Source organism: Electrophorus electricus, chromosome 18, assembly GCF_013358815.1.
Source record: "Electrophorus electricus isolate fEleEle1 chromosome 18, fEleEle1.pri, whole genome shotgun sequence".
Lineage (NCBI taxonomy): Eukaryota > Metazoa > Chordata > Actinopteri > Gymnotiformes > Gymnotidae > Electrophorus > Electrophorus electricus.
The window spans coordinates 7253309-7268740 of NC_049552.1; the positions used below are offsets into that span (position 1 = coordinate 7253309).

A 15432-nucleotide genomic window follows, 5' to 3' on the forward strand; every position below is an offset into this window, starting at 1 on the left:
CAAAGTCAATTTAATATAAATTTATTCGACAACTTAAGCAAATTTTAATTTGAATTCATCTGAAAAACAAAGTATGACATACACCTATTACATCTTGAATTTACACAAAGACCAATGTATACAGACAAATCCTTTAAAAAAGTAATTTGGTTCATTAGTATATGAAAATACGTCTTCTCAAGATGCAACACCAACTTTCATTATATAGAAACCCAAACCCACAATTCATTTTGCATCTAGAAGCTTTACCCTTTTAGAACAAATGCTGCCATTTCCAGACCTGCATTAAGTGAAGGATATTAAATTGGTGCCAAAAGAATTACAACCAGGTTTTACCAATGAAGCTAACAAATGCATTTTTAGAAATGGATCCACATATATAAAAGTCCCAGTCCACAGGGTCCATGTGAATCTGAAGCTCACAGTTAAGAGGAAAGCAACAGATGTTAGTCAGTTAACTGACCACCACAGGGAATGTCATTAGCTCAGTAGTCTAAGGAACAAAGGTTGTTTTGGAATTCAAGTTTTGACACATAACACAGAGCATCTAAAATGTGGGAAGCACTTCAGTGTAGGCTAGATGACGAGTTTAACACATTAAAAAACAAGCAAACAAACAAACAAACAAAAAAACACTAAGGATGTGCACCTGAGGGACAAAATAGGCAAATGACAATATATCAGTGGTCAAGAAAGACCACAAACCATAGATGGTGAAATGGAATCGTTAAAGCAGTTCACCAACTATTAAACAACTACTACTGACTTCATGTTTGCTATGTAAAAACAAGAACAATATTCACAGGTCTCCTACACTCAATGAATACCCATTACTAAGGGTATGACAATTACTGATACACATGAATGTATCACACATAAATAACTACAGATTGTACTGTCACAATTAAAATGACAAGCATCAGATGCAACTGATTACAGAACTTGTTTCTCCACAATCAGTATAGTCAAAAGAAGCTCCAGAGCAAGGTGCTTTGTTCCATTGAGACACATGGATTACACGAACATACTCATCAAGACTCACTGGAAAATCCAGGCTTACAGCTAAAGCCACAGAATATCTGTAAGCAAGTGACAAGTCAGCCATAATTTGTGATTTTGGCTTCATAAATGTATAAATCACATTAAAAAAAAAAAAGTTAAAAGACAGAACCGGCAAAAAAGAAATGGAGCGTAAAAATTTACTAACATGTAAACAGCCACGCTCGAGTTCTAGCTATAGCAGGTCTCCATTTTCTTGACTGCTGAGAAACAGGTCATCAAACGATGCATTTACCAGCTGGCAGACACCGTTTCTCCCCTTATATCTTTGGAATGCTTCAATGAACAGGCTATACTGACAATAGAACATTTAGTCTTGGCTTGATTTACATAGGAAGGCTGAAAGCATTCATGACTCACACAAGAATGTCAAGTTAGGGAGTGCAAAGAAAGAGAAAGAAACACAAAACAGACCCACACATCATCATAGAATGTGGTCCCTTATTGAAAGACACTGCTTATTCTCCACTAGACAAAGCGTGCATGAACATGTCTGTGCTATAGGAGAGGTAACGCCAACAGGGTAAAATGTTTCAGTCAGTTTAGTTTAAGCAAATATGACTAGTCATGCTTTCACCCAGGCCTATGTGCAAGAATCCACAGTACAACTAACCTTGGGAAGTTTAGTGAGATCTCTCTTTCCACCATTAATGTCATTTTCTTTCTTTTAAAAGTCTTTAAAGAAGAAAGACGAGGCAAACTATTTTACAAATAAACAGGCCTAAGGAATGAAAAGTAAACGTTAAAAAAATTGTTTTTCTTTTTTTGTAATCGATATACTAGTAGAAAAAAACAAAACAAAAGGTATCTGTACCATTTTATATCAAAACAGTGGAGTTAGGAATGCCATATTTTATGACATTTTCCAGGCACCAAAGTCTACACAGATTTGCCATCCACCATCAGTTCCTCCTCTTTTCATTGGTCCACTGTAAATTTCTAGGGGCGGACTCCAGCTTCACTCCATGTCCCAGCTTCAGGAGCCTTCCGGATCAGTCCGCCGCTTTGATGTTGGCCTCCAGGGGCCGCTGGTCAGGGTCGGCGGCCTGGGCGAGGGCATGCAGCGTGTCCCTCTGCGCCTGCTTGGCCTTGTTGTACAGCATGACGCCGATGACCACGAGCACGGTGCCCACGGCAGAGAGCGCCGTCACCGGGTTGCTGAACACGACGATACTCAGCCAGATGGACAGCGCGTGCTTCACCGTGCTGGCCACGCTGACCAAAAATCAAACCAAAATTGACAATATGAATGACTGCCATTCCTAAAAGGGAATATTATGCAAAGAGGTCATTAAGAATGGGTGTCTTCACTTGGGTTAACACTCTGAGGCCAGCACTACTGGGTTATAACTCTCGGGCAGGCACTACTGGGCCAGCACCACTGGGCCAGCGCTCTTGGCTACCTCTACTGGGCCAGCGCCACTGGGTTAGCGCTCTTGGCTACCTCTACTGGGCCAGCGCCATTGGGTTAGCGCTCTTGGCTACCTCTACTGGGCAGGGCGGTGCGCTCACCTGAAGGTGACGGGTGAGATGCGGCCCATGAGTGCGTAGGCCGTGACGCTCTGCAGGTGGAACAGGAGCCCATCCAGCAGAAGCAGGAGCACCACGTCTTGGCTCAGGCTGAAGCTCCGCCCACTCTTCCCTATCAAGGGCAGGTCCTGGGAGGGGAAGGGGCACAGCAGACAGGGCGAGACGGCGCGGTTGTGACCATGACAGCTCATGCGGTAATCCCTAAATCACACGTGGTAATCCCTAAATCACACGTGGTAATCCCTAAATCACCTAATCAGGGCCCTGTCCTGAGGCACCGGTTCTGCTTCCCATGTCTGACGCTGAAATCGACTCTAAGGGACAGATTTTACAGATGAAACTGGGCCTATATGGGCTAAGCATTATTAAGAGGTACAGATTTATAAACTGCTGACTTCACTTGGGATAATAGTTAATCGACAATAGGAGAGGACAATTTATAATAACTAATGAACTCTACACTCACTATGTTCGTACTATGAACCTGCAGATAATATCTTGCAGAAGGGAATTTGATCTTGGTCTGACTTTCTGTGCCTCTTTCAACACAGTAGTAGGATGAACTGGGAAAAATGAACAACTGGCTGCAACAAACTAGATCATCTGATTTGTTGCGACCTCACAAGGAAGTATAGCCAAGTTCTCTTACAAAGTACAAAAGAACATCTACTTTGAGACCAAAAGCCTGTTTATAACATGGCCCTGCATTTAAAGTGTATTTTCACGAGGACGCCCAACAGCGTGAGGCCAGTTTTGACTGCAACCATAGAACAAATTAGAACTTATTCAAAGCAATTAGGTCACTGCAGGCTGTGTTTAGTTCTGGGCATGCCTATAACTGAGAATGCTACTGTGTGCCACTGGTTAATAAATAAATAACAAATGCGTGGTATGAATTACACGGTGTACCTTGTAAAGCATTGTGCTGAGAGAAGAGAACGATATCACTGCCCTGCAATGGTACAGTAGAAATCAAGCCCGCACTACTGCTACCACGTTTCCATTAAACGGGTCACGTGAGGTGTCCAAAGTGCCGTGGGACCGTTTTTTCCATGGACGCCATGCTGTCAAGTCAAGATCTACACTTGTGATACCTGGCGCACTACAAGACTCCTCACACCCCATCAGTGGGGAACTGGACTTGAAGTACGAACGAGTCCACAAAAGCTAAAAGCGTAGTCTACTGTGTCCCCTAGACAGGTCTTGACTTAACGTCTTGGACAGGTGACTAACCATGAGGAAGACCCAGGCAGGAATCAGCATGACGACAGCAGCGGCACTGGTGTAGAACTGCAGCTCAGGGGGGCTGGACAGAGAACATGGAGACAGAAGAGATCAACACCGACTATGCAAGGGCCATTCAAGAAAGAAAGAAACACCCCTGATTCTGTGTCGAACTATGGGGTTATCCTTTAATGCTTCTCGAAATAACAGCAAGCACTTCGGGTTTCTAAATGTTTCTGAACAGGTTCAGAGTTAGGAAACAAGTCATGTTCCACATGACACCAAGTTTATGAAATCATCGACAGGTACGGCACATGTCTGAACACAAACACCATGAGTGCGTTTGTATGCGGATAATAATCCGATTACTGCAGGAAATCAAGATTTTCTTAGTAATCTGATCAACGCGTTTACGTGCACTTGAGTAATCAGATTATGGTTTACATGAGTTGGCAAATAATCGAATTTCTATTTTGAAACCAACCAATAATCTCACAGAATGTGATGTAAACATCAACTTTTTGCCAAGGCTTTTCTTAAATACGGACCCACTTTACCGGTAATTATGGATCTTCGAATTCTAATAGTTACTAATACTGTGTGATTCAAATGTTTCATTTCCTCGTGCATGTGTTGCATTTCAGAGTCTCCCCAAAAGTGATTGCCATTTTGCATTTAATTATGCTGGTTGCTTCCAGGACAGCTCCGGTTACGTTTGCGAGCGTGCGCAGACTGCGAAATCCCAAAGAAGTCAGAGTAAGCATATACATGCACTGAGAAATCAGATTATTGAGCTAAAACCCAGCTAACTGATTTCTGGGCCATAGTCCGAGCTAAGAAATCAGCGCATGCCGTTTACATGACCACTTGTGTAAATTGGATTAACGGAGAAACGGGATTATGATTATGCACGTAAACGCACTCCGTGTTTGACGTTGTGTGTTCAAATATAATAGCATCGCGGTCTGGGAGAAATGATGCTGCGTGTGATTACTCCATAGACATCACCGCATCCAACAAGTCCCAAAACGTAACAGACACAAGCCACTGAGACGCAACTGAGACAATAAGCGCTCACCTGAATTTATATTTGTCCCCACTCAGCAGCTTCTTAGAGAACACATTCTGTAAGCTGCGACAGAACACAGAAAGGGGACTTTGATCAACCTTATCTGCACGCCCCGTTTTCTATGTTGTCATGAGAGCTGGAGACGTGATCATGACATACCAGTCCATGATGTTGGTGGAGAGCGCGGCGGAGAAGCCCAGCATGTTGAAACTGATCTCCGTGGCCGTGCAGAGGGCCAGCCCTGCCATCACTGGAAACAGAGACAGGTTCACCCAGAGACCTGCAGACCCAATAGAAGAAGGTGTCGGAAATACTTGGTGCTCCTGGTGGGTTTTAACAGTTGTTCTGTAATTTTTCTAATTAAGTAAAGAACTCAGCATTTAAAATGTAATTGATTTTTTGAGGGGGGGGGGGGGGTCAACATTTCATTGGGACACAGGATTTGATTACCACTCTATACACACACTTGCTGTGGATTGATAAACATGCTTTGCATTTTGAGGGACACATTCCCAAAGCAGCCAGACAGAGGTCAAATGGCATTTTGCTTCAGTGTAATGTAATTGTGACCCTGCAGGTTTACCTCCAGACAGCCAACTTAAACAACAGGTAAGACAGGTTCATATTAATGACCTTAAATATGGAGCATCTCAAAACAGGAGAGTTGATAGAGATCTTACATACGAAACAATGACGACACATTTACTGAAAGTAAAAAAACCCAAAAACAAACCAAAATAAACCAAAAAAACCCCCCCACAAATCAAACACTCAAGTACACTTAAGTATTCTGCCCTACCGAAATTTGGGTTACATTTTGGTTCAATGAGTGATTCTCACTGATCTTAGATCAGCAGTCAATTCGTTACTGTCTTTCCCACTGTTCTAAAGTCAAACTGACTAAAATATGTTGAAGACTGCTGTTTTAACTATTAATAACTATTCACTATTAATGAAGCCTGTTCTCTCTATATGCATCCTCCATAGGTGCAGCAAGAGGCAGAAAGAGGCAGGAAACAGCTAGAGCTGGGATGATTTAATCTGTGTTTGGGACAACCCACGAAAGCCGCCGGGCAGGATGCCCCTCCCCCACCCCTTACCAGTGTACTCGCCCAGGATAAGGCGGGACATTATGACGGTGAAGATGGGCGCCGAACTTTTTACGGTCTCAGCGAAGGACACAGCCACGTTCTTCAGGCTAACTAGCCCCAGCACCACCGTGGTGAACCTGTAAGAGAGAAGCTGTGGGTGGATGGGCTTTTTAAAACGAGGGGCGACCCAAAACCACATGCCATAGCGTTAACAAGCCCCCTCGTCTGAATCATATAGCATAAGACGGCACTTGCGGTCAGTTGTCGTCTCGGTAACGTCCCATGTGAATCAAACAGCAGACGTGCGTGATGTGCAATTTTGCAGGCACGGACCATGCTATTCTTAATTACGTGACTTTTTGGTTTCTGGAACACTCTAAGCATCAGTCCGCGTAGCCAGGTAACCATCGCCCTAGCAGCGGGCAGGGATACCCAGCGTGAAGGCCCACCTTATCAGCCCCACGAAGACCATGATCATGAGGAAGTTGGGTGGGTACTCGGCCCGGGACTTATGCTGGTACAGGCAGCATGGCACAAACATCTTGAAGCAACCAATGACCGTGGTGGAGAGCATCTGGACAGCACCTGATGCAGAGAAGACGGACAAAGCATGACCCCGGCAAAGCTTGTGGTGCCTGCTTACGAGAAAAACTGCTCCAACTGACTTCTGCCAGGCAGCTTGTGCAACCAGTTTTGGTTGTTGTTTTTTTTACTTTTTGAATAAATTGGGTTGAAGTGTGTGCAGGTATGGCGTGGATCAAAAAGTTTTTTCCCCCCCCAAGTTTTAATGGTGTGCTAAAACTTCCATCAAGACGGGTTTGCACTAACGTAAAAAAAAATGGTGCACCTGGTAATCTTCCTTCAAGGTACATCACATTTCAAAAAGAAAAAAAAAAAAAACCCACAAACAAACACAAACACTCTGGTCAGGAGACGCCTTCTGCAAAATTCCAAAGGTGATTCAAAAAACAAAAAACAGCAGAGTCACATTAACAGGCTGGCTGCCGTCTCCGTGGTGGCTAAGGGACCCTGAAGTTCCCTCCTGGCTCTGTCTGCCTCCAGGTGAATGCACTCTTTGAAAGCCAAATACAGGTTCCACCCAAAAGCCGTATCGCACCACAGCCCCTCCTGCCCCACTACATCCTGCTAATGGTGAGACAATTAGCCAAATATTTAACGTAGGGATTAAACACCATTACATGCACACAAGTTGGACAACACAGCTATAAATAACTGACATTTCATATGAAATAGTGCCAGCCTGAATACACACATGTATAATTTTCTTTTTTTTTTCTAAATGCAAAACTGGTGATGAGCCACTTGTAACGAATTGCTGCGTTGATGGTGATCTATGGTCTAACCCAGGAGTGGCACAGCCTGCACTAGTTACCCATGCAAAATCTGAACTCCTGCAGGGTATATGCATCACGCCTGCCATTGTTCACACACGCACACACACACACACACACACACACACACACACACTTAGATGCGGAGGCCAAGTGCTACAGTTACATGTAGGTTTAGTTTGTGTCCCACTAACTTGTTTTGCACATGTTGAGTGCATATAAAGGTATTTCAAGAGAATGACATTAGCGATATTTTGCGGTGTTGGACACAAATGCCTTGTTATGCCTTCACATGGTGACAAACAAGTGGCGTTGCACACTGAACCTGCTTATATGTAACTTTTCCTCCTACACATAACTCCACTGGTATTTTTTACCTCGCTGATCGGGAAGAACTTTCCACGCACCCACTTACCCAGCATGCTCGGCTCACCCTCCAAAAGGGACAGGATGTACTTGTTAAGGAACAGCGTGCAGAAGCTGAAGAAGAACCAAAGGCACAGATAGGTCAGCGACCTGGAGTTCCATGTGCCCGAGTCTGTCTCGATGACCGTGGTCTCCGTGATGGTGATCTTCAGCACGTGTTCGCCTGGCATGCTCTCGCTACGGGCCAGGATCACACGCTCCTGCCGAGGCCTCCTGAAGGGCGAGAAGAGCTTCCAGAAGACAGAGCGCCCCAGACGCTCACTGGCGGGCATGGTGCCACGAGGCACGTCTGCTCTGTTCAGGAGAGCGGGGCAGGGCAGGACAGGGCAGGGGCACTGTGGGGGAGACCCGAGGCTCTATTCCATTTTTAAGCGCCTATGGTCATCCTTGGAATGAGCTTGCTGATGAACCTACTGGTGGAAGTCGGATGTTCTCTGCAACACAAACATATGAGGCAATGACGGTGCGGTTCTGAACTCAAGCAGCAGCAGAAAAGTCCAAAAAGCATTTAAAACTATGATAAAACATACCATTAAATTAGCTACCCGACTGCAAAAGATCAGTCTGTAGCACTCCAAAACACAAGCAACCTACCACAAAAGCAACCGAGTAACTCGATTTCTGATAATCTTGCCAAAGGCAAAATCTTAATAATACATACTCATTTCAGCAAGGGTAAACATGAAGAAGAAACTTTGTTTAAGCTCCTAAACTACAACATAAACATTTACATTTATTTAGCTGATAAAGCTACGTTTACCTAAAAATCTCTTACCTTACCTAGCTAATTCAGCTATCCTATCCATGCGAGCTAGGACTGCTACTCTGCTTGACTGTATATTATCCACAGACTTTGTACCAGACAGCTAGAAAACGATAATGTGGGCTAGCTGTAATCTAAAAATTACTCCACACTGAAATTAAAACTGCACTGGCAACAACATTATATAATGCATAGTGCATAACAAGTCTAACTGACGTAAAAACGGTCAAATAAACTCCACCAGACGGAGAAGAGTAGATCACCTTCTGCCACATTGGTGAATCATCTTAGCAGCAAACGAACGCACAACTCTCACCGACTCAACATCTCCAGCCAACTTACTAAGTGTAGTTTCAGATATCTGTACTGAATTATTTGCTTAGATACTCAATGTAAATATATAGGCTAGTTACAATTTTTATTATGTTCATATTTGTATAAGTATCCCACATTACAAATACTGGCTCTGCTTTGCTGGAACGTGTCGGTTGTTCTTGTTACAGACTCCAAAGAAAATGTTTGTTTGGTCATCGACTCTGCAGTTTTGCGCAGTATTCATGGATGTATTTTATAACTAAAAATGACGCATTTCGTTTTATATATTTCGAATACGTTGCATTTTACTGACATAATCTGGAAAACATAGTCCACAAATATGTGATGTATATTATAAGAAAATCGATATTCTTAAAACATAAAGATGTTGCGATACTAGCGTGCAGCAGTGATCGGAAAGGTGATGTCTGACGTCTCTAGGGACGTATTGCGGAAGTGGGTGTACTGAAGTATGTGTGTTTTTCAAAAATGCAGGTGAAACTGTATTTTGAAGAACCGAGTTACCTCAAAACTAAAAAGCACAGCACTTTTCTGATGTAGGAATAATAATAATAATAATAATAATAATAATAATAATAATAGTAGTAATAATAATAAAACAAGTTTCGCCGTCAGATCTGTAGCAATGGACGAGATTCGGTGAGTGCCTGTGTCTGTGGTCAAAGATGCACTGATGTTAGCACTACCAGTCGCTTCCAAACGCTGTAGCTAAGAACTATGTGAGGGAATTAGCTGATGGAGTTCTAAAGCTAAATCTCACACCTAAATCTACATGTGTACCCAAATCTAGTCACAACCTTTTTAATTTGCAAAACTGGACTGGTTTCTATATCCCATTAGTCAAACTGTAGTTAATAACCTGACGTAGCAGAGTTGGCATAGTGGGGCTGGGCACCAGTCGTGGTGAAATTTTGCTTCATGCATCTGGACTTTTCGTTTTAGCTACGCAGTTGGTTAGTACGTGGTTATTACCCTGACTTCTGTTATTCTGTCATGCATGCCACTACTAATTTTCCAGTCCCTTGGTGTTGCCTCAACGTCAAGACTGCACTGAGCTCCCTACTCCTAACCTGGAGCCCAGACACAGGGAGCTCCTACCAACACCATGTGGACCAGTGAGTACTACAAGGAGATGCACTGTTAAGGCTCATCCGTAGGACGTGTAGGACACCCCAGTGGCAAGCTTTCCCACATTGCATAAACTTTGTGTGTGGGTCTTTCCTCTGTCCAGATAAAGCGGTGGTCGGAGCTCCCTTGCCTTGTCAAGATCTATTTCTGCTTCGCTCTCGTTTCTCTCCTGGCCCTCCTCATCCTCACCGCAATCAACATTCAGAAAGAGAGCCAGAGTTCAAGCAGTGGTGATGACGATGACCTCACCATCTCCCTCATCCAGCTCGTGGGCATCCGTAAGTTAAGCTAATGCTCGGCGTTCTCGGGCTGCCTAGGCGAGGTTGCAGGGTCGGCACTCCTCCTCTGAGATCTACTGTGGTACACAGCGACCAGGATAGACAGAGGGTGGAGCTGATGCATGGTACTTCATGAATAAACAGCATATGACAATGAGAAGAGGGCTGGGCCTGAATAATTCATATAGTTTGAAAGTACTACCTGTGCATTATACCCTTTAGACATATGTAAATCAGTTTGGAAATATCATCAGGTGTGTGTGTGTGTGTGTGTGTGTATGTGTGTGTGCACGCGCACGACATTCCCCAGTGTTCTGCGTGTACTACATCACGCGGGGCGTGCTGCAGGAGAACCGGCAGGAGCTGATCGTCTTTGTGCTGTGCGTGCTCGTGGTCATGGTGCGCTCCGTGGTCAACTTCAGCGTGCTGCCATCTTATCCAACACTGCTGACGGTATGTAAACGGCCCATTTCCTTCCCGTATTGACTCTTTTGTTTGGCGCCTTCTGTCCGTGACTTGTTTACTGTATAATCAGTTTCTTGGTATCGTTTTTTGCTATGGTGATAATCGCAATGGTCAATGGTCACCTCACTGGTCACCTCACCACCTGCAATTTTACTTTGTGTCCTTCCTGGCTACCCTGTGGCCTGCACCCTTGTGAGCAGTTTTGCTGCAGTAATTACGAAAGCAAATTGGAGAACATAGAGTGGGAAAGCTTGATTAACGTGACACGGTGGCACTTTCTTTATATGATGGGAAGTACATCACAGTGAGAGACATTTCATATTTCACCACCGGTCACCTGTTATGGTACATCAAATACCATCTACAGTGAAAATAGGTTTTGCTTACAATGTTTCCTTTAAAGATATCCTGTTGTTTATAGCTGCACATGGAGAAATTTGCCATAGAATTAAGTGTGCCTTTAGATGTTTTTTTGAAAAGGGGAAGAAAAGTCGTGCTCTCGGTCTGGGTTTATTGACTTTATTTGTGTGGAAATTCGCAAATGAGATGCAGGCCAACTGCAACTACTGCGGGTGGTCTACTGTTATTCAAAAAATATTATGAATAAACATAAGATGCTTAAACACCATCACTGTGAGTCTGACTCTTTGGGGCATGCACAGTTAAAAATGAAAGAACAATTTCAGTAAACATGGGTTATAAAATTGGGAACGTGTCCTTTTAAATAAGACTTTTCAAAATAAGGTTAAGTAATTAGTCTGCAAAGTTTGAGGAATGTCGCAAACGTGCGCTTCTGAATCACATTTGATGTGTTTTAAGTGCATTGTATTCAATTGACTCTACAGGTACTCATTAGTTGTGTGTGTGTGTTGCAGGTACGTTTTGTGTGTATCCTGTGTGTTGGTGTGCTGCACGTGATCTGCGCCTTGTTGCTCATTCAAAGGCCCAACATGATGGCCTTCCGTGTGGGCGGAGCTTTGGAGACCCTACAGGAACAGTATTTCCTACTGAACTTCTGCTTCTCAATGGTGACCTTTGACCTTCAGGCCCAGGTGACTTTCTCCAGATGTCTGCAGTCCAGAGTGACATTACTGCCAAGCGCATAAACCTGTGACAGCAATGACAGCAATTCTGTCCATTTAATTTCCTGTCCATACATTTCATTGTATTATATGGATTTTTTGTGAAATATATTCACCAGCTGTGCCTGTGCATCCTAATACTAACCTCGGGTACCACCATATCCTACGCCCACACTGTAATTCTGGGAATTGGAGTTGTGTGGGCCTGCCTCACTGCTGCAGCTGGAGCCATTGCTGTGAGTCAACATATTTCTTTTTTTTTTTTCCCCCCATCTTCCACATTAATTCGGTTATTCACTAGAACAGGGGCCCACGACTCAGGTCCTGGTACTACCTTGTCTTTATGTTTGAAATGCAATACAATTATTGACCTCAAGGGGCAGTGTAAACAGTAACGAGAAATGGCAGTAAATCCAACGGTGGATGCTTGCTTTTCTTTCACCAAGCCATTCACGGGCTGAATGAAGCGTGTAGGCAGAGAGACAGCGCCTTAGAATTAGACTTAGCATGGCGGAGTAGACCAGTGGAATACCAGGAGGGAGTTCACAGCTCAATATCAAATAATCCCCCCGCCCCCAGATAATAATCACTTTATGCTCATACCTGACTTGCTTCTCATTTATTTTTAGGTTTTGAAAGAACTGAAGCCACTCGTTTGGATTTTCGTCATCCTGAACTTGCCACAGCTGGGCTATTTCGTTTATCTCCTTTACTCAGTAAGACAAGAAACACACCTTTTTCTTTTTTTTATTTTTTTTTTAAATCTAGCATTTTTCCCTCACCGACTACGACCCCAAATGCAGTCATTAACCCCTCAGTGTTCACTACCACACGCCACTCTATCGTCCATCTTCCGCTATGCTGGAAAAATCCGTCTGCAGACGTCAGGTGTGCACACGCTTGTCCCTTGCAGATCATTTCCCAGTGGGGCCAGAGCAAGACCTACATCCTGGAGGCGGCGGCCGTGACCGGCTGCGCGCTGTCGGCGGTCATCAAGGGCGCGCTGCTCTGGAGCCTGTTGCGCCTGTACGGCAGCTTCGGCCAGGGCCTGCGCGAGAGAAGTGAGTGTCGCGCGTGCCACGCCCGCGCCGCTGCCGACCCCAAAGCCTGTTGACTTGTGGCGGCTCGCGACTGCTGACGTGCGTCTCATTTCTTTTCTTTAGTGTTTGCCGCACGCCTGCCGTAGGTGAAGAGGACGAGCAGGAACGCGACGGCTTTCAGAGAGGCCAGCCAACGGGTCGTACGCAAATACGACATTTGCGTTTTTAATTTTTTTAAATTATTATTATTTTTTTTTTGCTTTTAATGAACGTTTTAACATGGAGTGCGTGGCAGCTACCGTTGTACCCCGGACTGGTTTCCAAACCTCAGAGTAATATGAGCCATCGTAATCTTGGTGATTAATGCGGATGGTCTTGATTTTTACACTCCGTTCACTGATCATTACAATGTCCGCGAGCCATCGAGTGAGCGTGGCTGACTAACGCGACACGGCCGAACGCCTCGCGGTCTCTGAGCGATTGAGGTCTTAGTTACTGATAGAAATGCACTGCTCAGATGTGAAAGGGTGAACTTTAAGACTCAAATAATAATAATAATAAAAATCAAGTATTATTTATTATTATTATTATAGATTGAGACTGCAAGCAAAGCATTCAGGATTTCATTTAACGTATTGCTTCTTTACTTGTAGCAGATGTAACATGCATGCGTTAGCCACACAATGACCTGCTTTAAAATGCTCGATGTGTTAAAAATTGTTTTTGCACAAAGACCTGCGTTTCCAAGCTTTAGCCTTTCTTAAAACTCGGTCAGTTTTTTTTTTTCCACTGTGTTTGTAGATACAATTTTAAGTTCATATACTATATCCAAGTGCCTGAGTAATCCTTAAGACTACATGTGAGATCGGACATGTGACGCTGATGTCTCTCGTCACATACAGCCAGTTTGAGTCTCGTCTGTGCCAAGAAGAAAAAGCATATTGTGCCTGTCAGTCAGGCTTCCAAACCCCCCGCCCCTTCCCGCGTTTTCTGGGTTTGAACTGATTTAACAAACGGTAGGTTGTGTGTACTCCTGGAAGATGGTCAGAACTCCCACCCCCCAATCGTTTGATACCAACTGCTGGAAGGGAGAAAAGCTCCATGCAGGAGTGCACGACCTGACAACTTGGGGAAGTATCGCAACCCAGAGGACTGGACCGTGTCTTGCGTTTGCAGTCCTTTCTTCTCATTTTGACTGGTTTAACAGGAGATTACTGTGACACTTTATAAACGCTTCACATGTAGAGATGACACTTTTTTAAAGACGCGTTCAGGATAACTGTTTTTGTACCTTTTGTTCACACTATTCTTTGTTAGTCTCCATTTACTGAAGATGTTACTCTTTCTACTTCACGTGCTGTAATTACTTCAGAGACGTATACAGAATAATGTATTTAATCATTTAATTTGCAACTTTTGGATTTTTCTTTTGATAGTACAGCTTTCTCTATTTTCAAAAACTCATTTGTGATTAAAAAAGTGGCAATAAATACATTAGACAACCACGCATTGTGATTGTAAATGTTAACAGCCCTGTTCGGAAGTTGATTTATTTAATGTATTGTCTCACAGTACCAAGCTTCGTGTAGCACCCAGCAAACACTACCACTGTTCGACAGATACGTTTGCGCAAAGATTTCATACTGTCATTTTAGGAAGCTGGTGAAAGGGAACCACAGCTTTCTCAATCTCTTCAGGTGTGGAAACTCCCAACACGCGATACAGTTAACTCACAATGCAGCAACTCTGTTGTTGCTATCATGACCAGGAAAAAGTTAAGCTTTCCTGCTTGTTTGTTTGTTTGTTTTTAAAGCAAGGATGGTGGTAACCGGACAGAAAAGGAAAACCTAATTCTCAGAAATGTTTTTTTAAGACAGGAGAGGTTTGGTGCACTCTTGCAGTGAGTCCCATTGGACAAGGACGAGCGTGCGTGTAGACAGAAACGTTGCGCAAAATGTTTCATGACATTTAGCAAATGCCACATTGTCCTTTATTTCAGTTAAAATGTGGCATCACACAATGATGTAAGGTCAAGACACACACAGCTGGAAAGCCATGACACCACGGTGGAAGCTTTCCGTACACTACACGGGACTTTCCCACACGTCTTCTAGGTGGTTTGTGGTAAAGGGGGAGAACAACTTGGAACAGTTCGGTTTTTGGATCATTTATTAAAGTGCGATGTAAAAAATGCAAAATCCATTTTTTAAAACATATTCTCAAAAGATACGTTACAAAAATTGTTAGAGGGAAAAGTGAAAAAAAGAAGTGCAGATGAAAGGTTTATGTGAAGATACCATACAATTTCACCACAAGAGATTAAATATTTTACATCTTCCGGGCTAGTTTTAAATGCTTTTTTAGAGGCCCACAGTCACACTCTCCCTAAACTGCCGCCCTCGCTTTGTGTAAGACGAGTCCATGTTTGAAAATCTTTGTACATACACTGCAAATAAATCTATTCGTGCACAAACACCTTATCCTGAAATAGGAATGTACTCATGACTGACTCAGATAAGTGAACTGAAGTCAATCAAGTAATTTTGCTTTAGAAAACAGCTTCCCATTACAGCAGGTGTTTTCCAGACC

General features: G+C 43.6%; 2 protein-coding genes across 5 annotated transcripts; one reads left to right on the forward strand and one right to left on the reverse strand.

Annotated features, from left to right (window-relative positions):
* Window positions 1–5: 5 nt before the first annotated feature.
* Window positions 6–9005, reverse strand: si:ch73-236j9.2 (solute carrier family 35 member E2A). Of its 4 annotated transcripts, XM_035536359.1 has the most exons (10): window positions 8532–8769; window positions 8282–8341; window positions 7741–8185; window positions 6423–6558; window positions 5983–6110; window positions 5042–5162; window positions 4892–4945; window positions 3823–3895; window positions 2572–2717; window positions 6–2274 (listed from the first exon to the last, which is right to left on the reverse strand). In XM_035536359.1, the coding sequence occupies exons 3-10, from the start codon at window positions 8021–8023 to the stop codon at window positions 2052–2054; spliced, it is 1164 nt and encodes a 387-aa protein (XP_035392252.1). In that variant the 5' UTR covers window positions 8024–8185; window positions 8282–8341; window positions 8532–8769; the 3' UTR covers window positions 6–2051. The 4 variants fall into 4 exon arrangements, with proteins under 4 accessions (XP_035392252.1, XP_026870824.2, XP_035392253.1 ...); XM_027015023.2 differs by lacking the exons at window positions 8282–8341; window positions 8532–8769 and adding an exon at window positions 8778–9005; XM_035536360.1 differs by lacking the exon at window positions 8282–8341.
* A 294-nt stretch (window positions 9006–9299) lies between these two features.
* LOC113580447 lies at window positions 9300–14350 on the forward strand. Its single transcript, XM_027014994.2, has 9 exons — window positions 9300–9489; window positions 9869–9965; window positions 10082–10256; window positions 10567–10709; window positions 11597–11773; window positions 11923–12039; window positions 12433–12519; window positions 12717–12864; window positions 12967–14350. Exons 1-9 carry the CDS (start codon window positions 9476–9478, stop codon window positions 12987–12989), a joined length of 981 nt encoding a protein of 326 aa, XP_026870795.2. The 5' UTR covers window positions 9300–9475; the 3' UTR covers window positions 12990–14350.
* Window positions 14351–15432: the final 1082 nt, after the last annotated feature.

Bases quoted from the DNA above. Each gene is read 5' to 3' on its own strand.
- si:ch73-236j9.2 (XM_027015023.2), bottom strand. From the start codon at position 8,023: ATGCCCGCCAGTGAGCGTCTGGGGCGCTCTGTCTTCTGGAAGCTCTTC. The intron at 6,111-6,422 runs GTGGGCCTTCAC...TCTCTCTTACAG, and splicing joins GTCTTCGTGGGGCTGATAAG to GTTCACCACGGTGGTGCTGG. The intron at 5,163-5,982 runs GTAAGGGGTGGG...TTGGGTCTGCAG, and splicing joins TATCCTGGGCGAGTACACTG to GTCTCTGGGTGAACCTGTCT.
- LOC113580447 (XM_027014994.2), top strand. The intron at 9,966-10,081 runs GTGAGTACTACA...TCCTCTGTCCAG, and splicing joins TACCAACACCATGTGGACCA to ATAAAGCGGTGGTCGGAGCT. The intron at 12,865-12,966 runs GTGAGTGTCGCG...TCTTTTCTTTAG, and splicing joins CCAGGGCCTGCGCGAGAGAA to TGTTTGCCGCACGCCTGCCG.